This window comes from Palaemon carinicauda, chromosome 3 (genome assembly GCF_036898095.1).
Source record: "Palaemon carinicauda isolate YSFRI2023 chromosome 3, ASM3689809v2, whole genome shotgun sequence".
Classification (NCBI taxonomy): domain Eukaryota; kingdom Metazoa; phylum Arthropoda; class Malacostraca; order Decapoda; family Palaemonidae; genus Palaemon; species Palaemon carinicauda.
The window spans coordinates 172,070,657-172,096,292 of NC_090727.1; the positions used below are offsets into that span (position 1 = coordinate 172,070,657).

The 25,636-nt window shown below is 38.3% G+C and overlaps 2 protein-coding genes across 5 annotated transcripts in view; one reads left to right on the forward strand and one right to left on the reverse strand.

Moving 5' to 3' along the window:
* Scgbeta (sarcoglycan beta) overlaps positions 1–25,636 on the reverse strand; it is a 205,907-nt gene that overhangs the window by 21,671 nt on the left and 158,600 nt on the right. The window lies entirely within an intron of this gene.
* The window catches only part of dbo (Kelch-like protein diablo), a 40,634-nt gene that overhangs the window by 7,920 nt on the left and 7,078 nt on the right, over positions 1–25,636 (forward strand). For all 3 annotated transcript variants that reach the window (XM_068371142.1, XM_068371144.1, XM_068371143.1), the window contains exons 2-11: positions 2,364–2,612; positions 4,074–4,258; positions 11,896–12,059; positions 13,186–13,344; positions 14,713–14,799; positions 16,192–16,315; positions 17,344–17,527; positions 18,801–18,944; positions 21,928–22,061; positions 22,591–22,799. In XM_068371142.1, the coding sequence (XP_068227243.1) occupies positions 2,364–2,612; positions 4,074–4,258; positions 11,896–12,059; positions 13,186–13,344; positions 14,713–14,799; positions 16,192–16,315; positions 17,344–17,527; positions 18,801–18,944; positions 21,928–22,061; positions 22,591–22,799 (1,639 nt within the window). The remainder of the gene's footprint in view (positions 1–2,363; positions 2,613–4,073; positions 4,259–11,895; positions 12,060–13,185; positions 13,345–14,712; positions 14,800–16,191; positions 16,316–17,343; positions 17,528–18,800; positions 18,945–21,927; positions 22,062–22,590; positions 22,800–25,636) is intronic.

Here is a 25,636-nt window from a genome sequence, read left to right on the forward strand (position 1 = left end):
ACACTGGGTCCATTCGTTGCAGCGAGTGCAGTAGTGGGTGAGGGTTCTACCACTACATTACCCTAATTCCAATATCCTTTTTAATCTGTCTCTTGAAATGTTTTTAATATTGTTTTTTGGGTTGTACGGAAGGCTAAGAAGCCTTTCGCATCCTGGTTGATTTGGCGGGTGGTAAGTCATTTCTTGAGAGCGCCCAGATTAGGGGTTTGATGAGGTCCTGTTGTATGGGTTGCAGCCCTTAATACTTCAGCTCCTGGGAGTCTTCCAGCATCCTAAGAGGATCGCTGGGATTCATGAGGAAGACAGACTAATAAGGCAGAGTAATCGTCTAAGTCAACTTCCTTACCAGGTACCTTTATATATTTGGGTTTTGTTATGATATAACTGTCAAAAACTCTAAGCATGTACGCTGTAAACTTAATTAACTCTGGTCTCTACCCACCACCATGGGTGTGAATCAGCTATTATATATTCACCGGCTAAGTTAAATATTTAAAAATGATATTTTAATTATGAAATAAATTTTTGAATATACTTACCCGGTGAATATATAAATTAGAGGCCCCCCCTTCCTCCCCGATAGAGACCCAGCGGGATGAGAAAAATTGGGTCTGTTTACATGTATATGCGGTATCTGGCCGATAGTTGGCGCTAGTGGGCACACCCGCAACCTTCATAGCAATCGCTCGCGAGTTTTTGTGTGTTTTTTCTGTCGAGCCGCCGGAGGCTCAGCTATTATATATTCACCGGGTAAGTATATTCAAAAATTTATTTTATAATTAAAATATCATTTTATATCCTACCTGACTGGTGATACAAAGATCTCACAGCCTAGCCTGGCCTAGTGGGCAAAATATCATACAAAGCAATACAATTTAATCAGTATATAGATGTTGGGGGCTGTATTTCCATTGGTATGTCTCTATCACAATCCCATAATACATTATCTTAGGAACTAATTTTGTTGGCAAGATAATTCCTGTTTTCATTTTGATATGTATAACTGGGTTTTCCATTATTTAAAAGTAATTATTTTCTCTGAAGGTTTAAAAAAAATTTGATAATAGTCACTGTTTTGGTGATAAATGAGAGAACTACTCAGACTCAAGGAGCAAATAAGGGCAACTTAACATAGTTTTGTTCTAACGTAAATTTTCCAAAGGATTACTGGAGAAAATATAGAAAAATAATGTATATTTAACTGATGAATTCATACGAAATTAGAAATAAATTCCAAATAACGACCATTGTCTAATATTTAGTTTCTGTTCAGATCATTTCTGAATGTTTTGATTATCCTAGGAACCCCCAATTTAAAGGGTACATGGTAACCCACCATAAGCTGTGTCGTAGCATCCTTCCTGATTTGGAAATGACTCTTCCCACTTGCTCATAATTTATCTTCCATACCTTAAACTTATTGCTTTGGCTAACTCTTATTAAAACTGGAATGAAGGGTAGAGTATTTCTTTCCAAAATCTACTGTCTTCACATTTTTTCCTTTTCGAGGAAAAGGATGTTTAGGTGAAAGGTTGCTTTGATTTTACATCTTCCAGTAAGTTCATAATATAGATGGGTTTCCTTGTCAGTAGCCTACAGTGATATTCATCTTTGGTGAAATAGAGCAAAAGAATCATCTTCGGATTAATCATAAATCATTCATTGAATACTATACTGTACTTAATATAATTTTGGTTGTTATTTCTGGAAGTGTGTCTAAAAGTCCCTACTTAGAATTAATTTGATTAAGATTTCTTGGCTTGTTTGTATGAAATTAGTATTGTAGTGATCAACATATTTTTAGTTCTCAAAGAAATTATTTTTTTCAAAAGATATGTCACCACAATCTATTCTGCATTTCTAATTGCAGAAGCTATTTCTCTTGTTACCTAGCTGGATTAACATGCAATATGCTTTAGTAGATTGCTTATTGTACACAAGAAACATTTTTTCCAGTTACAACACACTGTAATATTCTTATTATTATCATTTGCAGTGGTGTAAGTTCACTTAGGTAATTTTAAACTTGTTACTCCTTGTTATGTTTATGGCTACTCTAGTCTTTAGGTGAATCCAAGTGTTTACCAGTCTTCATATTATTCCACCTTATAAAAGACACTCCTACATCATAGGCTATATGTTAACAATTATTTGAAACATTTCCTTCATATTAAATATTTTATCTGCAGAGATGAAATCTCTTGCTACATATATACAGTACTGTAATACTGTATGCAGTATTTTATGTTAACAAAAGTGATTGACTCGTAGGGTGTAAATCTCTAGTGGCGAAAGATGTATAAAAAGGAGATATAGTGTTGTTTATTGTATTTATATTTTTATATATATTCTTTCCTTTTTAGCATGGACGGCATGACTAAATCAATGATGGAGATCCGAGTAGGCCAGACAGGAAGGATTGTAGGCGGTGACGATGGAGTGGCCATCACGGGAGAAACGTCCATTGGGCGCCCCCCTTCCCCCTGTAGTCTTAGTTACACATCCGACAAACATCCCAAATTGGCGTTGGCTAATATTAACATGTTACAAAAGAGGAGGGAGTTGTGCGATGTGGTGCTCATTGTAGGTGGACGAAAAATATTTGCTCATAGGTGAGTTATTTGCAGAGTGGTAGCATCCTAAAAGAAACTAAAGTTGACTTGTGCTGTATAAAGTTCATACATACTTATTTTAAGTTGGATACTGCAGATAAATTATTGTTAGGTAAGATATTGCATCAGTAATCATTTATTATTTTTTGTTATATTTAAATACTACAAGCTACATGTAAATCAGTAGTTCTGTACTATCCTGGTAGTTGCTCAAATACTTTGCAGAATCTATAGCAGAAAGAGAATGGATTCAGTAGTTATAATTTGTATTATATCTAAGAAGTTGAAAGCCTTTGTTTTTTACTTAAAGGAAGGTGGAGACTATCCTAACGAAATATTTGAAATGAGTCTTTAGATGTTCAAAACTGAAATGTGTTTATATAGATTTCATGCTAGCGAGTCAGCACCGTTGATGAGTGTGTGAATGGTCTTGGTAGTCAAAATTTCCTGAGCTAATTTGTCTTGGAATTTTAGGACATGCACAATTATAGTTCATTTCTTTTAGCCAGGCATATTTGCACCGACTCGCAGCGGTGCCCTTTTAGCTCGGAAAAGTTTCCTGATCGCTGTTTGGTTAGACAAGATAATTCTAACCAATCAGCGATCAGGAAACTTTTCCGAGCTAAAAGGGCACCGCTGCGAGTCGGTGCAAATCTGCCCGACTAAAAGAAATGGACTATAGTTAGAGGAATAAGTACTATTGGCTGATGTTGAAATCTTCAAGGGGTGAAAAATCCAAGGTAGTGGTACAGTACATCTCTTATTCCTGCTTGCAGTTGTCTAGTTAAACTTTGCAACAGCTGCAGATTTTACCTTCTATGGTGCTGTCCAGAGATTATAATTTTCCTTTTATTTTGAGTTGTAATTTTTAAAATTAAAAGTGGTTTATTTCTGTTCTCATTAATAATTAATTTTGGTACAAATATTAGCAGCAATTCCAGTTTTGTAACAATGATTACATAAAATCAAATTTCTAACAAGATGATGATTAGATGTAAGATTAAAAAAAACTAGTGCACATTGAAACTATTCAAGTTGAAAAAATGTAAGGATTCCACATAATTTGAAAATTCTTATGTAATATGACTATTATTTAGATATTTGATTATAGCATTTTTCATGAAATGAGCATTTGTGCTTGAAACTCAGTAGCCAACATGCTTATAGTTCTGATTATTCTTTTATACGCTACTGTACTGTATCAGATACAGTATTGGTAAAGAAAGATTTTAATTGTTCATGGTACTGTATAAAACACAAGTAGATGTAATTGAAGATTGATCTCAACCCTGCAAAAAATCATACAGCTGAGGTAGATTTTTAAATGGGGTATGAATTTGTGAATCGTTTTATATAGTGTGTTATATACAGTACAGTATAGTATTTTGAATTTATTATATCAGTTTATATATCATTTCAATGCCTGAGGATAAGATTTTCATACCAAATCTTTTCTTCTAGAGTGATCTTGTCTGCCTGCAGTCCATATTTTCACGCAATGTTTATGTCGGAACTTCTAGAAGCTAGACAGACAGAAGTCCCGATACACGATATAGATGAACACGCTGTAGATTTACTTGTGAATTTTTGCTATACTTCCGAGATAACAGTTCAAGAATCAAATGTACAGACTCTGCTTCCAGCAGGTAAGCAAGTGTTATTATTAAGCGGGGGTATTTGTGGGGAGAGGGGCTTTTTGCATATCAATTAAGTTTTTTATAGTTTCGTAGTGTTTCAGGTATCTAGTCTATTTGTTAAGGATACTATGCTTAATCTTTTATTTTTTTCTTATTCTTTCAATCTATAGAATTGAATAAATTAATTATTTTAAGGATTAAGGGGGAAAATTGGGCCAAATAGAAATTGTAAGTGTGGAAAATATTATGCAATTTTGCCCGTAACTTGATTATCTAAATAATAATCAGGTGTGCCTCCTACAAGATATCAAAGATTTAGTGGATAGCATGATAGAATTTTATCAATTTTCAAGATATTTATGCATGTAAAGAGGAATTGCAAACACTTTACAGTGTACTAATCAGTCTCCCGTAGCTAGTGGTCCATTGTAAACATTCATACATCAGCTGTACAACTGTACATTATCTTTTTTGATCTTGGCAATAGACTACTACTGGATGTATTATGAGAGACTGCAATTGAATAAAATTTATAGCATAGCCTTTCAGCTACATTGTTCCTTTTTCAATATTAATCTTACCCGATGATCATGTAGCTGTCAACTCTGTTGCCCGACAGAAATCTACGGTCGGGATACGCCAGCGATCGCTATACAGGTGGGGGTGTACACAACAGCGCCATCTGTGAGCAGGTACTCAAGTACTTCTTGTCAACAAGAACTCAATTTTTCCTCTGTCGTGCCTCCGGCTAGACCTACTTGGATACGCTGTTGATTCTGGAGTTATTGTTCACGATTTGGTGATGTATTTGCTCTAGAGTTTAGCCTTCGCTATTCAGGAAGCTTTATCTTTAGCTTAGCAAGCTTTTGGAATTAATTTGAATTAATTATGGTGACGAAGAGAGTATGGACTCTCTTTCACTTTTAAATGGCCGACCCTTCCCTTAGACGGAAGTGTTGGTGTCGAAGAGAGTATAGACTCTCTTTCACTTTTTATCTTATATCTCTCCGCCATTTATAGGCCTCTTCGATTAACTTTCCTTTTATTATAAACTTAAAAAAAAAAAAAAAAAAAAAAAATTTTTATGTTTGTTTATATGCGACCTTTCCTAATAGTAGGCGGTCCTTACTTGGAACCGAAGTTAATTAACATTGAGCTCGTCATATCGTTTTTCCTGTTAAGAATTTATGCTATTTTAATTTTAATGTTTTTGAAAGAATTTCTTTGATAAGTCTCGTACTGTTTTCAAAGTTGAACTAACGTTTTGTTTAGTCTCCGCAGTTGTTGACGTTCAGAACGTTCAACTTGCGCTCTATTGTTACGATAGAGAGAGAGTATTCACGGTTTCACGTTGCAGTAAGAGTAAACCGATTCTAGCGTTTCGTTCATTCTTTCTTAGCTTAAATGGTTTTAATTCTAATAAAGGAACTTTTTATTTGGGAAACCTTTCAGTTTTTTTCCTTTAACAAATAATATGTTTTAACGATATATATAATTGGGCTCATCTCTCAGGTTCTAAGTCAAGAGAGAGAGAGAGAGAGAGATAGAGACGGAGGGAGAGAGAGGAGGATAAACGTTTCGTTCAAGCGGGTAACGTTGTTCTCGTTTTTTTTGCTCTTCTCCCTAGTCGATAGAGGGGAAGAAGGTAAAACGTTTCTAGAGTTTTATTCTTGTTCCCAGGCTTTTTGCGGTGAGAGATTTTAAACGTAGTTTATTTGATCTAGTGTTTAGTCTCTTTTCCAGCCACTGAATTCTTTATCTTTCATTATGTTTTTCTGTTACATTGTAATACTGTTTTCGCAATTACTACCTTTTAATGAAGGATAGGATTGCGTGTTTCAGGTACAAACCACTTAAAGTTTCGAGTTCAGTGAAATAAGTGCAAACAGAAAATCAAAAGTGATAAAGTGATATGCGCAAAGTGTTACAGTGTTGCGTTCGAGGGTTCGTCTGTTCGTGCCAGTTGTTCACCTAGTCCGATACCTCTTACAAGCTCCCAAGCCCAGGGGAGAAGTAATGTCGAAGGACTTATGGGTTCCTCAGGCCTTGATCGACGAACAGACGTTTCCCTCTGTGGTTTCGGGTGTATCTACACACGTTGCCGACGTGATCACCCCACCCACACAAAGACGAGAGAGCCCATTTATTCCTCGTCTGCGGAAGAGGTTTCTCGCAGAAACCATGGACCAAATCTTGCAGCTTTTAAGTGCAAGTCGGTCCCTTCCGCGCAAGTCCAACGGCCTAGGTGTAGCCACTGGGTCAGTTCGGACTCGCTGCAGTACGACAACTGCACACCTCCTAAGAGAGGCTAGGTGGTACCGCAACAGGCAGTAACTCCGTCTGTTGCCGCACCAGCTGTTTTAGACCCTCAGTCACAACGGACAGTAGCTCCGTTTGTTGTTGTCTTTCATAGACCCTAGTGGTCCATGCTGCAGACTATACAGTCTCAGCTTGCTCCTTCATGCAGGAGTATCATGCTGGAAGGTTGACAATGCAGCCTGTTAACCTACAACCCGCCGAGGTTGTGCGCTCAGCAGATACTGCGGCTGCCTGCTCCCACCCTCCACCTGTGAGAGCTCCACCACCGATGCGCAGTCCACCCTGCCAGACACATGTTCTTGCTGCACCATCTGCTAACATGCGTGAGCTACCGCATCAGCAGTGGGAAGGTTCTGTAGAGCTGCCGGGTTCCAGCACTATGCGGCTTTCTCCGCAGCCCATGCAGCATGCTCTGCATACCTTACAGCATGCTCTGCATACCTTACAGCATGCTCTGCATACCTTACAGCATGCTCTGCATACCTTACAGCATGCTCTGCATACCTTACAGCATGCTCTGCATACCATAACGCACGCTCCTCAACCCACCGTAGCCCCTCCCACGCACCAGCACTCTGCTTTTGTTGTTGCCAGCTCCCACACTCCGACTGCGGAGAAGGTTGACGATGCACCCGTGGGCCTACACCTCCCACGGTTGTGCGCCCGGCATGGCTTCCTGCTCTCACACTCTTGTTGTGAGAGCTCCTCCACCCATGCACAGTCAACCCTGCCAGATGTATGATGACTCCCACACACAGAGCACTCCGTTGCCGTGCGGGAGCTACCACAAGCTGCCGTGTTTTGACACGGTGTGTCAGCCTCCGCAACACACTGTGGTTACCGCCACTCGCCAGCAGCAAACTAGTCAGGCAGGAGTTGAGGCTTCCCCACACATCTTTGGTTGTTGCCAACTCACAAACTGTCATGCAGTTACATGACGTTGCCTTCTGGTCTGCTACTTATACACCAGTGCTGTATGTCCTCACGCTCCTGTTGTGGTTGACAGTTCAGTTTTTGACAGTTCACAGACTGTCAAGCAGTTTCATAATGTTGCCTTCTGGTCTGCTGCTTTTGCACCAGTGAAACCCTCACTGAGAGAACTTAGCTTTTCTCGGATATGGTTCCTGTAGATGAGAAAGTGCTGTTCTCCCTCCTTCTGATATTCCCTTGAGGACTCTGTCATTTGGAGAGGAGCCTTAAGCTGCTTAGCCTCCTATGGACTTTTATTTAAGCATAACATGCTTCCAGGGAGGGTAAATGGTTCCGCTTCAGTCGCTAACCCCGTCTGTTGCCACACCTGCTCCCATAGACCTTGGGCTTTGTTGCAAGACATGCAGTCCAAGCTTAGTCCTTGATAGAGGATTTTTTTTTACGGAGTTAGTGTGTCACTGGGAAGACGTTCAACAACCAGCAGAGGTGACTTGTTGTGACGCAGTGCGGCAACCTCAGCAACCCGATAAGGAGTTGTCTGTACTACCCAGACAGTCTAGACAGTTTCGGGTTGTCGCTGTACTTCCTCGCTTCCCCATGGTTGACAGTTCACAGACTGTGCAGCAGTACCATGATCTTGTGTCCGGCTCCGTCAGACGACTGGCTTTTAAGAGCTCCCACAAGTCGTCGCTGTCTGGAGAATCTCAGATGGACTATGGATCTGACCAAGGAACTGGGCCTCCTGGTCAATTTAGAGAAGTCCCAGCTCGTCCCATCCCAGACCATTGTCTACCTGGGTATGAAGATTCAGAGTCGAGCTTTTCGGGCTTTTCCGTCGGCCCCAAGGATCAACCAAGCCCTAGAATGCATCCAGAGCATGCTGAGAAGGAACCGATGCTCAGTCAGGCAGTGGATGAGTCTAACAGGGACACTTTCATCGCTGGCCCTGTTCATCGAGTTAGGGAGACTCCACCTCCGCCCCCTTCAGTATCATCTAGCTGCTCACTGGATAAAGGACATGACGCTAGAGACGGTCTCAGTTCCTGTTTCCGAAGAGATGAGGTCTACTCTAACGTGGTGGAAGAACAGCTTTCTTCTCAAGGAAGGTCTACCTTTGGCTGTTCAGAACCCCGACCGCCGTCTCTTCTCGGACGCATCAGACACGGGCTGGGGTGCGACATTGGACGGACAGGAATGCTCGGGAACATGGAATCAGGAGCAAAGGACACTTCACATCAATTGCAAGGAGTTGTTGGCGGTTCATCTGGCCTTGATAAACTTCAAGTCCCTCCAGCTAAACAAGGTGGTGGAGGTGGACTCCGACAACACCACAGCCTTGGCTTACATCTCCAAGCAGGGAGGGACTCATTCGAGGAAGTTGTTCTAGATCGCAAGGGACCTCCTCATCTGGTCAAAAGATCGAAAGCTCACGCTGGTAACGAGGTTCATTCAGGGCGATATGAATGTCATGGCAGATCGCCTCAGCCGGAAGGGTCAGGTCATCCCCACAGAGTGGACCCTTCACAAGAATGTTTGCAGCAGACTTTGGGCCCTATGGGGTCAGCCAACCATAGATCTGTTCGCTACCTCGATGACCTAGAGGCTCCCGTTGTATTGTTCTCCGATTCCAGACCCAGCAGCAGTTCACGTGGATGCTTTTCTGCTGGATTGGTCCCATCTCGACCTGTATGCATTCCCGCCGTTCAAGATTGTCAACAGGGTACTTCAGAAGTTCGCCTCTCACAAAGGGACATGGCTGACGTTGGTTGCTCCCCTCTGGCCCGCGAGAGAATGGTTCACAGAGGTACTGCAATGGCTGGTCGACATTCCCAGGACTCTTCCTCTAAGAGTGGACCTTCTACGTCAACCTCACGTAAAGAAGGTACACCCAAACCTCCACGCTCTTCGTCTGACTGCCTTCAGACTATCGAAAGACTCTCAAGAGCTAGAGGCTTTTCGAAGGAGGCAGCCAGAGCGATTGCCAGAGCAAGGAGGACATCCACTCTCAGAGTCTATCAGTCTAAATGGGAAGTCTTCCGAAGCTGGTGCAAGGCCAATGCAGTTTCCTCAACCAGTACCACTGTAACCCAGATTGCTGACTTCCTGTTACATCTAAGGAACGTAAGATCCCTTTCAGCTCCTACGATCAAGGGTTACAGAAGTATGTTGGCAGCGGTTTTCCGCCACAGAGGCTTGGATCTGTCCACCAACAAAGATCTACAGGACCTCCTTAGGTCTTTTGAGACCTCAAAGGAACGTCGGTTGTCCACTCCAGGCTGGAATCTAGACGTGGTCCTAAGGTTCCTTATGTCATCAAGATTTGAACCTCTCCAATCAGCCTCTTTTAAGGACCTCACATTAAAAACTCTTTTCCTCGTGTGCTTGGCAACAGCTAAAAGAGTAAGTGAGATCCACGCCTTCAGCAGGAACATAGTTTTCACATCTGAAACGGCTACATGTTCCTTGCAGCTCGGTTTTTTGCTAAAAACGAGCTTCCTTCACGTCCTTGGCCTAAGTCGTTCGAGATCCCAAGCCTGTCCAACTTGGTGGGGAACGAACTGGAGAGAGTACTTTGCCCAGTTAGAGCTCTTAGGTACTATCTAAAAAGGTCAAAACCTTTACGAGGACAATCAGAAGCCTTATGGTGTGCTATCAAGAAGCCTTCTCTTCCAATGTCTAAGAACTCAGTTTCTTACTACATCAGGCTTCTGATTAGGGAAGCACATTCTCATCTGAAGGAAGAAGACCTTGCTTTGCTGAAGGTAAGGACACATGAAGTGAGAGCTGTGGCTACTTCAGTGGCCTTCAAAAAGAACTGTTCTCTGCAGAGTGTTATGGATGCAACCTATTGGAGAAGCAAGTCAGTGTTCGCATCATTCTATCTCAAAGATGTCCAGTCTCTTTACGAGAACTGCTACACCCTGGGACCATTCGTAGCAGCGAGTGCAGTAGTAGGTGAGGGCTCAGCCACTACATTCCCATAATCCCATAACCTTTTTAACCTTTCTCTTGAATACTTTTTATGGGTTGTACGGTCGGCTAAGAAGCCTTCCGCATCCTTGTTGATTTGGCGGGTGGTCAATTCTTTCTTGAGAAGCGCCGAGGTTAGACGTTGTGATGAGGTCCTTTAGTATGGGTTGCAGCCCTTTATACTTCAGCACCTAAGAGTCGTTCAGCATCCTAAGAGGACCGCTACGCTCAGTAAGGAAGACGTACTTAATAAAGGCAGAGTAATGGTTCAAGTCGTCTTCCTTACCAGGTACTTATTTATTTTATGTTATTTTTGAATAACTAATAAAATGAAATACGGGATACTTAGCTTCGTTGTTAACATGTATGCTGGTCTCCACCCACCACCCTGGGTGTGAATCAGCTACATGATCATCGGGTAAGATTAATATTGAAAAATGTTATTTTCATTAGTAAAATAAATTTTTGAATATACTTACCCGATGATCATGAATTTAAGGACCCGCCCTTCCTCCCCATAGAGAACCAGTGGACCGAGGAGAAAATTGAGTTCTTGTTGACAAGAAGTACTTGAGTACCTGCTCACAGATGGCGCTGTTGTGTACACCCCCACCTGTATAGCGATCGCTGGCGTATCCCGACCGTAGATTTCTGTCAGGCAACAGAGTTGACAGCTACATGATCATCGGGTAAGTATTTTCAAAAATTTATTTTACTAATGAAAATAACATTTTTCATTTGAGTTTTCATACTGTAATGACTTTCATTGTAGCCCTTCATTATCAAATGCTTTGGGGTTCTGGCTTTCTCAGTAAGTAACAGTCTTATAACAAAGTTCCCATTGTGTAACCCATTGAAAGTTGGAAGATGAAACACACTCCTTGTGGTATATGGTAAAATGAACCCTTCTGAGAGTGACTTCAACTCTATTAACATTCACTTGGTTATTAGAAAAAGACTGAAGAAGGCTGATTAATAACTTTTACTAAGTAATTAGTACTTGACAAATATTTTGAGGAAATGGAGAGTTGAATAAGAAGTGTCATGTAGAGGAACATATATGGGAAAGCAACTCAATGTTCAGGTGGAGAAACTTTCAAGTAATAAAGTCTCGTGGTGACTGTAAGGGCAAAATATTGTAATGGAAATATATACTTATATACTGTTTTTAAATCATACATTTGTGGATGGAAATTGATTAATCGCTTTTTAATTTTGTAAGAAAAGTTTATAAAAGTGTTTAGTGCAATATTAATGTAAAACTACATAAGAGAAGTAGTTGATAGAGGAACACAATTGATGATGATCAGGTAATTAATACATATGAATTTTAGAATTTTTCTGTAACTTAAAAATTTATATAGAGTAGCTTCCTTTTTATGTTATCAAATACTGTACTCGAGAAATTCACTGTATTTTCCTTTCAGCATGTTTACTTCAAATGCAAGAAATTCAGGATGTCTGTTGTGAATTTCTCAAGCAACAGTTGCATCCTTCAAATTGTCTGGGGATCCGTGCTTTTGCCGATACCCACTCTTGCAGGGAATTGCTGCACATTGCAGATAAGTTCACCCAGCATAATTTCCAAGAGGTGAGTGTTACTATTGCTATTTGTTACTGTAGTTTGATAAGACCACCAAGTATGTGTCTCTAGATTTAAGGTAGTTTAAAAGAACCCCGAAAAATTAGGAGAAAGGCATAGAAGCATGGCTGGTTAAGTTAACAAATTGATTCTAATTTTTCCATCACCAGCCGTAACTTAATTTTTCAAGTACAGTACAATGTACTGTTTTATTACTAATTCTAGAAAAAATAGTATTGATCTCTTCGATATTCAACTTTTCCTTTCAAAAGTGCAGATATTGTTTTGCTGCAAATTGTAAAAATAATTAAATTTTGATCTCATTAAGTGCGACTGAAGAGAGGCTATAGCTATTCTGAATGAGCAACATCAGCCTGCAGAGAGAAAACTTTTGTACTTAGTATTTCATATTGCAATACCGTCTACCCCTTCTAATATACTTTTACAGATATAGAATAAGTGCCCATTTTATCTATTTTATGATATGATGACCTTCCTGCTCTTTTTTTTATATACAAAGCCAGCAATGAGGGAAAAATAATAAAGAAATTAGAATGATTTCAAAACTATAAGACAGCTATGTAAAGACTAGGAAAGCACTGAGAGCACAGACCTATGCCCTGGCAACTTATTTCTGGAAACTAGCTTGCCTTTCCCTTGAATCAATTGATACCGTAGGTGTATTTGAAGTCTGTGTGACAACCTTGTGGGAACTTGTCATCGTTAGGGTTAGTTCGGTCAACCTTTTGCTTGACCTTGACCTTTGACCCATGGCTTTGAAAATTGAATAACTTCCACGTCTCAACGTAATTAATCCTGAAAGTGTCACTACTCGGTAAAATTGTGGCCAGGAGATTGTTCACAGACAAACGGAGAAACGTGGGCAAAAACATGACCTGCTCCCAACTTTGTTGGCAAAGCAATTAGTTACTACCGTATTCAGATTTATACTGACTTGAGGAGGTTTTTGATGTAGTAAAGTCCCATTTATTGAGGTCTTGCTGTATGATATTTAACCTTTTAAAATTTCCCCTTTTGCATTATGCCTTTCCAGGGAAATTTAATGTAAATAATGTTAGAATTGAAGTTAGAGTTGTAATTTATTGAAATAATTATTGTTTCGATGTGTTGGCAGGTTATAGAGAGTGAGGAGTTTATGGAACTCCCAGTGAATCAGCTGATGGATATCATCTCGAGCGACGAGCTCAACGTGCGTTCCGAAGAACAAGTTTTCAGCGCGGTTATGGCTTGGGTTAAGTACAACGTTACGGAAAGGCGCCCATTCTTGGCTCAGGTAAAGATATTTGGTGAAAAGTCCTGGTAATCATAAGTTGTTATGAATGCTTTATGAATTATTGAAACACCGATTTTGCTGTCAACAGCAACAGTAACATTATGATTTCATCTTTTGGATAGGATATGAAGCATATTGATTATTTATTTAAGAACTAAGGTAGATTACAGAGTATGAGTTTTTGTTTTAGTAGTGATTTGGTTGTACATGTATATAAATGTTGTAACTTTTGGCGACTACAAATTTAGGAATCTAAATTTCTTAATTTGTATCCAATTGAAAATAATACAGCAAATTAATTAAGTAGTGTGGCAACCATTCTAGCTTGTGAGTAGTGGTAAAATTAATTTATTCATTCAGAATCTGCTAATTTTGAAAAAGAAAATATTTATAATTTTTTAAATCTGCATACGCTCATGTTGTCTGAAATACTTTCCTTTAACATTGAGCGTTATGATACAGGAAAGACACTAAAAAGTTGAGTATTGTAATAGCATTATTTGTTGATTCATTCATTATCTGTTTGGCTTCTCTGTTATGTGTAGCTTGACAATAAATCACAACTGATTCCCTTTGTTACCTTTTAGATTTACCAGAGAATGTGACTACAATGTACAGAAAAAGCATGAAGCTTCCCAGATGTTTTGAAATCAAATAATAATGGCTTTTATTTGTGGATATATTAACTTGAGTTCATGCAGTGATTAAAATGTTTGTTTGCCATAATTCTTTTAATCTATGTTTTGATTAAATTTTTATTTGCCATAATTAATTTAATTCATGTGGTGATCAAATTTTTTATTGTCATACCTGTAGTTCATTTTGTTTACCGGTCTAAATAACTTTTTATGACAAAACCATTATATTTATGTATATATAACCCGAGGGAACCCGAGTTATCCATTTTGTTCCAGACTATGCAAAAAAGAATGTTGTTGTTTTAGCAGTAAATTTCACTCAAAGAGAGACTCCTGTATCAAATTTCTAACTGTCATCAAAGTGCCATATTTCTTCATATACTCTATACTGTACTGTACATATTCATAACCAATGTTTTTTATAGTAAACCTTTTAAACATTTATACTGTTTCTTGATTTGATATCTGAAGCTTACTGTAAATTATTCTTTTAAACAAAAGGAAGGAAGGTTCTAGCCTATTAGAGTTCATGGGGAGCAAAGTAATAGTTTCTAATCACTACTTAAATTGACTTTCTTACTGCAGAGCCAGTTATAGTATTAATTTGTATGTGAAGAGTTTTTTTAGGTTACAAGGTGGAAAATAAAAAAGAATGTAAGTATAGTGCAAAAATGGGGGTAACTTTCTTTGATTCATGACTTCTTTTCTTAAAAGCATTATTGTTCCTCAGGTTCTTGAACATGTGCGTCTACCTCTTCTTAGTCCAAAGTTCCTGGTGGGTACTGTTGGTTCAGACCTTCTTATCAAAAGCGATGAGGTACGTTGAGTCGAGGATTTTTTTGCTTGTGATATAAAGTACTGTAGCTGAATGAGTCTAAAAATAGTTTTAAAGACATTTGCTTAAAGAGCAATTGTTATAACATTTTAGTTCAGCTGAACCCTAAACTCACATGAGCTTTCTGATCAACGTCTTTCTAACCATTTCCATGTATGTATTTAACAATACAGTAGTATATTGGTTTACAAGTAACTTTGAATATGAGCAGATTGGCATTTTACCCCATTTTGTTTTGAATTAGCTTGCACCTCTTGCTCAGAACGTAATTCTCCTAGCCTCCGAGTAGCACTAGTAGAAGATATATTTTGCGCATGTGGTTTTGGAATTGTTTTTCGTTAATTTGTTCCTTTGTCGAGTTGTGATCACAGTTATCATAAAGATATTTTATGCTGCATTATGAAGTTGAGAGCCACATGACATTGTCCCCAAATGATTAGGAAAGATGGTAAGAAGAAGGAAAATATTACCAGTGGATGAAAATAGAAATTATCGCAAAGTATGAACAAGGTATTTGTGCAGCCTTTGAGCAAAAACTGTACAGTACTGTACATTCATACTACAACATCCAGGTTTGATATAGTTACAGCTCTGAAAAATAAAGCAGGTATCAAAGCACTTGACAATGGGAACCCTTGCTGATACTGATGAATCAATAGCAACTTGTTCTTAATGTGGAAAGGTTTCTGGGTTGATGAGAAGCTGTTAGCAGGTGATATCATTACCAAAAATCACTATATATTTAAGAAAAAGAAATTTTATGGGAACTTCATAGTGGAGCATCAAGTGAATGGTGCGGAAATGTCAACCGAAGAAGAGGAAGTACTGTGACAAACCTCAAGCTTCAAAAGAAATTGGAGAGGTGTTAAGAATGTGGGAAAACCCTGTAAAATTTGGTAGAAACACACCACCCAGATAAAGCTTTATCAGGGTGAGCAGCAAATATATTTACTGTACGCACATAGCAGTGCCTCATTTTTATACTATATTAAAGAAATGGAAAAAGCACTTGTCTCTTGATAGTTTTTGTCAGAACTGACTACCAAATGTCCAGAAAGCATAAATTAAGTGATTCAGTTAGTGATAGTGAAAATTTTTCAAGTGAGAGAACTCCTGATAAGGTTCTCATTAAGGGAGATTCTCCCTCCAAGCAATTCTAAATGTTGTATGCAAAACCAGTTGAGTATTTTTAGAGTTTGGTTATAGGTTCCAAATAAACCAGTTCTTGTTTCCTGCATAACATCAATGTGGACTTCAGAATGGGTATAAAGCGATTTACATTATTTCCTTTCATAGATGGTTTTGAATTGGCTATGTGAAGTCATTGTAGGCACATTTTCATTTGACTAATTCCGTTGTGTTTGCTTTTGACAGGCCTGCCGTGATTTAGTAGATGAAGCGAAGAACTACCTCTTATTACCGCAAGAACGTCCGTTAATGCAGGGTCCACGAACCAGACCTCGGAAGCCAGTCAAAACGGGGGAAGTTCTTTTTGCAGGTTAGTTTCTTTGCTAGTTATTGTCAGTCATTTCATTTACATAATCCATCAATTTACATCATAAACAATATACAGTAAAACTATGAATTTAAAGATATAGTTTAGAATTTAATCTTTCAGTATCCTGAGTAAAATTTCCATGTTATGATAAAGATAAACAAGTAAAAGTAGTTCAAGTATAATGAAACAAATGAAGTCAAGTGCTGAGGTTGTACATTGTACAAAAGAAAATATAAAACTAGAATTGTTGGGCAAAACTGTTAATTGTTGGGATGAACAAATACAAATGAGAGAATGAATGTGTAAATTGTGAAAAGAGGAGAAAATCAGGACCTGTATATATTTAAAAGCCAAACTTACTTAAGCATGACATTTATCAATATGATACCAGCACTTATAGTTTCATGATTATGCATCAAGTGCTGTATTTTTATGTGTTAATGTACTTAAGTACTTTTTCTATGCACATTTTGTAAATAAGCAGTAATGATTAGAATTTAAAGGAAAGTTACATGTCTCATTTTTTGCTGCTTTCAATTCATATATCAGCTAAGCAAAGGAACAATTTAATTTGTGATGACGGGGGTTGAGTACGTTAAACTGAGAACATTTTTAAGAATGTATGTATAAGAAATAAGGATAAAAAGGGATTTAGTCAAAAATTTGTTTCGACCATTTATGCTGTTTGGCTGTATATATATTCATATATGTATATGAAACAAAACATTTTGTTTTAAGATTTATATGTTCAGGGCATGTGGTTGAGAGACTTGAAAGAACATGAAACTGCTACTTGCCAAAATTGTTAAAAAGAAATTAAATGAATATAAAAATTTTTTATGCCTGTATTTAGCAATTACAGATGACATTGATTGGGATTATTTGTGTGTGTATACTGTACTTTTTTTATGGGATTTGCTTACCATTGAAAAAAAGGAGTTACAACATCAGTGTATGCGCTGTATTACAGATTTTTAGTTATTGTACATGAATTGCAGATCCTGTATGACATCAAAATTTATTTTCAGTCGGTGGGTGGTGTAGCGGTGATGCCATAGCATCTGTCGAAAGGTTCGAACCTACCACGTGCGAATGGCGAATGGTTGCTCCCATGAGCAAGAGACGATGTGGGGTGGGTGTTGCCGTACTTTCGGATTTGTTATATGCTGTTGGGGGTCATGATGGACAATCCTACTTGAATAGTGTTGAAAGGTACGTAGAAGTAATGTATTGTTGTGTTACCACTAATAAGTGAGGTTTTTCATACAAGCTGATTTTTAAAGGGCAACCTTTTGTCATTGGCATGTAGGAATGAAATATTAGTGAATCCCAGGAGAATATGTTATACACATTTATTTAAATTATGAAAGATGTTTTTGTGTATCTTGTCAACTGTTTGCTATATATAACACAGTCGATATGACATAATAGTGACAATACATTATTGTAATAGACTTCAAGTACTCAAGTTGCCAAGAAGAAGAGAAAACTTTAGAAAATAGAAATTGGTCTTAAGACGACCATTGTCATTCCCTTTCATTGTTTTGTTTTGTATGGTAGACTTTCGTAGGTGGAGTAATATTTTACTGTGAAGGTGGTAAAATCAACAAATGGAAAAATTTATTATTATTTTTTTTTGCTTTATTGAATTGTATGGAATAGAAAGTGATTTACTGTACTTGTGAATTCTATTCGAATTGATTTTATATGTCGAGGAAGCACTAATCTTTACTCATTGTTGGTGATTTTACTGCACCGAAGTTCAGTCAGATAAAAGAGGCAATAAGATAGTTTTAAAAATAGTTTCATTGTTTATCATATTTCTGATTTTACTAAGATAAATTAGAGCTAATTGCTTCGAGACTTTTACTTTTAATTTCTTTCATGCATAAATCTTATTTTAAAAAAAAAGATAACCAAGTCATAAGATTATAGTACCTTTTGCATTCAGTTCTGAGACCTCTCATTTCCTCTTCATAATAGGAATCGGTATATTTTTGATGGTTAAAGAAAAGTGTGTTCAGAAACTGCTTGTGAAATATACACTATTCCTCAAAAAGTGCTGCATTATCTAGCAATCTCTTACCAACCATATGCAGTACTCTACCTATATGATACCATACGATGCACACATTACTAAATGGGTAAATATAAGGCCAGTTATAAACTCTCTATAGTAACAATATCAACTCATAAAAGCCCTATGGGTAAAATAAATCTCTTTCCCTCTCTCCTTCTCCCTCCACCTCTCTCCCCCCCCTCCTCCCTTCTCTCCCCCTTCCTCTCTCTCCCACCTCCTCCTCTTTCTTCCCCCCCTTTCCCCCCCTCCCCCTCTCTCTCTCTCTCTCTCTCTCTCTCTCTCTCTCTCTCTCTCTCTCTCTCTCTCTCTCTCTCTCTCTCTCTCTGTGGTAAGACTACTGTACATTCATATTCAATTTTGTATTATGCTTTTAGCAAAGTTTTGATTTATTTATGAATATTCCAGATACGATCCTCAGACAAACCAGTGGTTGTGCGAGGTGGCTCCGACCAGTACTTGCCGAACAAGTGTTGGAGTGGCAGTTCTGGATGGTTATCTGTATGCTGTAGGGGGTCAAGACGGAGTATCTTGCCTTAATGTTGTTGAAAGGTTGGTGACTTCATAAATTTTGTTCAAATTTTCATGTCTCAAGGATGAAGTTATCTCCTGAGTTTTAGGGAAACGAGGAGAATTGTGTAATATTATTTTTTACTTATTTTCGGTATCGTACTCTTGAGTTCAATACAATATGTAGGTAATGAAAAGTACATACTGGAACTACTTTCATTTATACATACATACATACATATACCAAAGGCACTTCCCCCAATTTTGGGGGGTAGCCGACATTAACAAGAAACAAAACAAAAAAGGGGACCTCTACTCTCTACGTTCCTCCAGCCTAACCAGGGACTCAGCCGAGTTCAGCTGGTACTGCTAGGGTGCCACAGCCCAACCTCCCACATTTCCACCACAGATGAAGCTTCATACTGCTGAGTCCCCTACTGCTGCTACCTCCGCGGTCATCTAAGGCACCGGAGGAAGCAGCAGGGCCTACCGGAACTGCGTCACAATCGCTCGCCATTCATTCCTATTTCTAGCACACTCTCTTGCCTCTCTCACATCTATCCTCCTATCACTCAGAGCTTTCTTCACACCATCCATCCACCCAAACCTTGGCCTTCCTCTTGTACTTCTCCCATCAACTCTTGCATTCATCACCTTCTTTAGCAGACAGCCATTTTCCATTCTCTCAACATGGCCAAACCACCTCAACATATTCATATCCACTCTAGCCGCTAACTCATTTCTTACACCCGTTCTCACACTCACCACTTCGTTCCTAACCCTATCAACTCGAGATACACCAGCCATACTCCTCAGACACTTCATCTCAAACACATTCAATTTCTGTTTCTCCATCACTTTCATTCTCCACAACTCCGATCCATACATCACAGTTGGTACAATCACTTTCTCATATAGAACTCTCTTTACATTCATGCCCAACCCTCTATTTTTTACTACTCCCTTAACTGCCCCCAACACTTTGCAACCTTCATTCACTCTCTGACGTACATCTGCTCCCACTCCACCATTTGCTGCAACAACAGACCCCAAGTACTTAAACTGATCCACCTCCTCAAGTAACTCTCCATTCAACATGACATTCAACCTTGCACCACCTTCCCTTCTCGTACATCTCATAACCTTACTCTTACCCACATTAACTCTCAACTTCCTTCTCTCACACACCCTTCCAAATTCTGTCACTAGTCGGTCAAGCTTCTCTTCTGTGTCTGCTACCAGTACAGTAACATCCGCAAACAACAACTGATTTACCTCCCATTCATGATCATTCTCGCCTACCAGTTTTAATCCTCGTCCAAGCACTCGAGCATTCACCTCTCTCACCACTCCATCAACATACAAGTTAAACAACCACGGCGACATCACACATCCCTGTCTCAGCCCCACTCTCACCGGAAACCAATCGCTCACTTCATTTCCTATTCTAACACATGCTTTACTACCTTTGTAGAAACTTTTCACTGCTTGCAACAACCTTCCACCAACTCCATATAACCTCATCACATTCCACATTGCTTCCCTATCAACTCTATCATATGCTTTCTCCAGATCCATAAACGCAACATACACCTCCTTACCTTTTGCTAAATATTTCTCGCATATCTGCCTAACTGTAAAAATCTGATTCATACAACCCCTACCTCTTCTAAAACCACCCTGTACTTCCAAGATTGCATTCTCTGTTTTATCCTTAATCCTATTAATCAGTACTCTACCATACACTTTTCCAACTACACTCAACAAACTAATACCTCTTGAATTACAACACTCATGTACATCTCTCTTACCCTTATATAGTGGTACAATACATGCACAGACCCAATCTACTGGTACCATTGACAACACAAAACACACATTAAACAATCTCACCAACCATTCAAGTACAGTCAAACCCCCTTCCTTCAACATCTCAGCTTTCACACCATCCATACCAGATGCTTTTCCTACTCTCGTTTCATCTAGTGCTCTCCTCACTTCCTCTGTTGTAATCTCTCTCTCATTCTCATCTCCCATCACTGGCACCTCAACACCTGGAACAGCAATTATATCTGCCTCCCTATCATCCTCAACATTCAGCAAACTTTCAAAATATTCCGCCCACCTTTTCCTTGCCTCCTCTCCTTTTAACAACCTTCCATTTCCATCTTTCACTGTCTCTTCAATTCTTGCGCCGGCCTTCCTTACTCTCTTCACTTCTTTCCAAAATTTCTTCTTATTCTCTTCATACGACTGACCCAGTCCCTGACCCCACCTCAGGTCAGCTGCCCTCTTTGCCTCACGTACCTTGCGCTTTACTTCCACCTTTTTCTCTCTATATTTTTCATACTTCTCTATACTATTACTCTGCAGCCATTCTTCAAAAGCCCTCTTTTTCTCTTCCACTTTTACCTTCACTCCTTCATTCCACCATTCACTGCCCTTCCTCATGCTGCCTCCAACAACCTTCTTGCCACATACATCACTTGCAATCCCAACAAATTTTCTTTTGCTAACTTCCACTCCTCCTCTAAATTACCAGTTTCTCTTACTCTCACCTTGTCATATGCCATTTTCAACCTTTCCTGATATTTACTTTTTACCCCCGGTTTTATTAGCTCTTCAACCCTCACTAGCTCCCTTTTACATCCACCTACTCTATTCCCCCACTCTTTTGCTACAACTAATTTTCCTTCCACCAAAAAATGATCAGACATACTGTTAGCCATACCCCTAAACACGTGCACGTCTTTCAATCTTTCATTAATGTTACTTGTAATTCTATTGTCCAGATTTCTAAGAATTTACCTATTTTATTTTACAGATAGTATGATGGAAATAAAAATCTACTCATGAGAGTTTACCTAAAAATTACATTGTGTTACAGGGAATTAACTATAAGTAGTATTATCCACTTCAAAAGATTATGGGAAAATATTTTTTATTGAATCTACAGTATTGAGTTACCTTTTTTGTATTTGATTTCTTATGAGAAATTTGTTATTTCCCTTTCCTATATTCACAGGTATGACCCACAAAGCAACAGATGGACCAAAGTAGCCTCTATGAACACCAGGCGATTGGGTGTGGCTGTTGCTGTTCTTGGTGGCTTTTTGTATGCAGTTGGTGGTTCAGATGGACAGAGCCCGCTTAACACAGGTGATAATTCAAAGTTCACTGTCTATATAATTCATTCTGTATATCTTTACACTTGTCTTGTTCAGAGATACTTTGAAGTATGATGAATAAGACCATGGATTCCTAGGTTGTATTTGGAAAGAACGTAAGGTTTCGATATTTTTTATCGCATTGGTAAACATTTATCTTCAATTTTACCTGGATAGACTTAGTTTAACAGATCATCAAGTTTTAAAGTAATACTTGTACAGGAAACCTAGTGAGTGTTTTTAATAGGGCTGAAATTAATTAGTAGAAATTTCTGGGAATTTTCTCAGGTCAGTTTTAAGATTATGAATCAAGATAGACTTGAAGTTATTGGTAGAACAAACTTTGATTAGTCTTTCTGATTATTTTGTACTTGGAAATTGGGAATGTAAATGGTTAAAAAGTGTTTCTTCAATGTGCATATCATAATTGAAATGATATAAAGTAAGTAGATATCCTGTCTATGTGATGGGTACAGCAAACAAATAATGTAATATAAACATTAAGTTTCTGTGGTTTTCAGTGGAACGATTTGATCCAAAGCTGAGCAAATGGACAATGATGCCAGCCATGAGTACACGGCGTAAACACCTAGGTTGCGCTGTATATAACAACATGATATATGCAGTTGGTGGAAGAGATGACTGTACAGAGCTCTCCAGTGCAGAGCGTTATAATCCACATACCAATCAATGGAGTCCTATTGTAGCCATGACTTCGAGGAGGAGTGGGGTAAGCTGCTGCATTCACTAAAGTTTTTTTTTTCTTTTTTAATTTTATGCAATTTTATACATGCATAAGTACTGTAACTATACAGTATTTACAATATGGTAAATGAAGGGGTCTATGTTTTATCTATTTATAATATAAATGAAAGTCTTTTATATATTTACAACAAAATGGAGTGTTTTATCTATTTATTGAAGTATGTTTTGGCTGCGGTGGCAAGTGGTTGGATATGATACCTGGAAATAAAAATGTACTTTACATTATATTTCAGACATCATTTAGAAGTATCTATCTCATAGAAGTGTAGTGCCCTAAGTGAACCTCATGCAGGGCACCCTATGCATTACCAAATGAGCTTTGCCACATCCCTCTGACACCCATTTCTTAAGACTTTTACTCTACTTCTGTTCCTGCTTCTTTTCATTTATCTTGTTAACCAGCATCTCTGACTGTTTCTCCTATTATGTAATTTTGAGCTTTTACTCTGGTTTTCACTATTGATATTGTAATTAATCTCATTTACTCTTTGAATGTCTTATTTTGCTGTCCAACCTATCCGAAACCCCTCTCTTGGCCATTTTGGTATGGTAATTGATAATCTAGCTGTTTATGCTAGGTTGTCACTCCAAACTTTCATAAGTCATGATCACAAATACCTAAATACATTGTTGGTTAGGGAAGTAGCAGCCAATTTGGTATTACAGTAGCCTTGTGGACCGTTTGTTGTCTTGTGTGTTAATGTAAAAATGGTAAGTGGTTTGAGTTGTGTCCACTAGGAGTTGTGTGGTTTTCAGACCCGAGTTGTTCAGTTCATGCAAACAACTGAAAATACCAATGACATTTAAAGACACTATGGATCTGTTCACATATAATTATTACTATTATTATTACTAGCCAAGCTAACCCAAGCTGGGCAAGTAAGATGCTATAAGCCCAAGGGCTCCAACTTGGAAAAATAGCCCAGTGAGGAAAGGAAACAAGGAAATAAATTAATGATATGAGAAATAATGAAAAATTAAAATAAAAAACATTATCAACATTAGAATAGATAATTCATATATAGACTATAAAAAGGCTTATGTCAACCGGTTCAACATAAAAACATTTACTGCAAGATTCATCTTTTGAATTTCTACTAATTTAACTACCCAATTAGGAAGATCATTCCACAACTTGGTCACAGTTGGAATAAAAATTCTAGGATACTTTATAGGATTGAGCCTCATGATGGAGAAGGCCTGAGTATTAGAATTAACTGCATGCCTAGTATTACGAACAGTATGGAACTGTCCAGGAAGATCTGAATGTAAAGGATGGTCAGAATTATGAAAAATCTTATGCAACATGTGTAATGAACTAATTAAACGATGGTGCCAAAGATTAATATATAGATCAGGAATAAGAAATTTAACAGATTGTAAGTTCCTGTCCAACAAATTAAGATGAGAATCAACAGCTGAAGACCAGACAGGTGAACAATACTCAAAATAAGGTCGAATGAAAGAATTAAAACATTTCTCCAGAATAGATTGATCAGCGAAAATCTTAAAAGACTTCCTCAGTAAGACAATTTTTTGTGCAATTGAAGAAGATATAGACCTAATTTGTTTCTCAAAAGTAAATTTACTGTCGAGAATCACACCTAAAAATTTAAGAGTCATACAAAGTTAAAGAAACATTATCAATGCTGAGATCCAAATGTTGAGGAGCCAGTGTCCTTGACCTACTTACAATCAAACTTTGAGTTTTGTTAGGATTCATCATCAGACCTCATAATTTGCACTATGCACTAATTTTAGCTATATCTCTATTAAGAGATTCAGCAACCCCAGATCTACATTCAGGAGATGGAGTTGATGCAAAGAGAGTAACATCATCTGCATATGCAATATTTTCTAGGCCAATCACATGTCATGTGTATATAGTATGAAAAGTAATGGGCCAAGAACACTACCCTGTGGAACACCTGATATCACATTCCTATACTCCCTATGGTGCCCATCAACAACAACTCTCTGAGAGCTATTCCTTAAAAATTCAAGAATAATTCTAAGAAACGACACGCCCACTCCCAACTATTTGAGTTTGAAAACAAGGGCCTCATGATTAACAAAGTCAAAGGCAGCACTAAAATCAAGGCCAATCATACAAACTTCCTGACCACAATCAAGGGCTTTCTTTACAGTATTGGAGATTGTAAGAAGGGCATCACATGCTCCAAGGCCCTTACGAAAACCAAATTGCAAACTAATAAGACGTTTTGCCAAAAGACGTTCAAAAACTTTATATAATATGGGAGTTATGGAAATTGGGCGGTAATCAGTTGGACTTAGCTACCACAAACACATTTACATAGTGGAGTAACATTACCAATTCTCCAATAAGGAGTTTATTAAAAATCTTAAAGCATTTTACCCATTTGGAGGGTAGGGTTGTCTGTGCAACTAATGCAGTGCACTGAAGACATTACTTATTGCAGTTATCTTTTGCCTCCTAAATGATTAATTCTTTATCTTCACCTCTGTTCCCTCTTCCTCTCCTCTATATTGCTGCCCAACCTCGGGACTTTTATACAACTTCATAGTGTAACTGCAAGTTTTTCTTTCTTTTGCACTGAGTGGCCTCAGAGGCCCTGGTGTTGCATTATATTGCTAAAATTTCATGAATCCAGTCTTAGAAAATTTTATTTAGTCTTGTTAGAAGACCAAGGTGAAGCCATTACTAGTGTGTAATTGGCTCTCCTTTATATAGCATTTCATAGTTTATAAGCAATAGTTTCCACTTGATGAATATCATCATCAAAATAAAGATTGTCACTTTAAGGCTTTGTGGGGCTAACA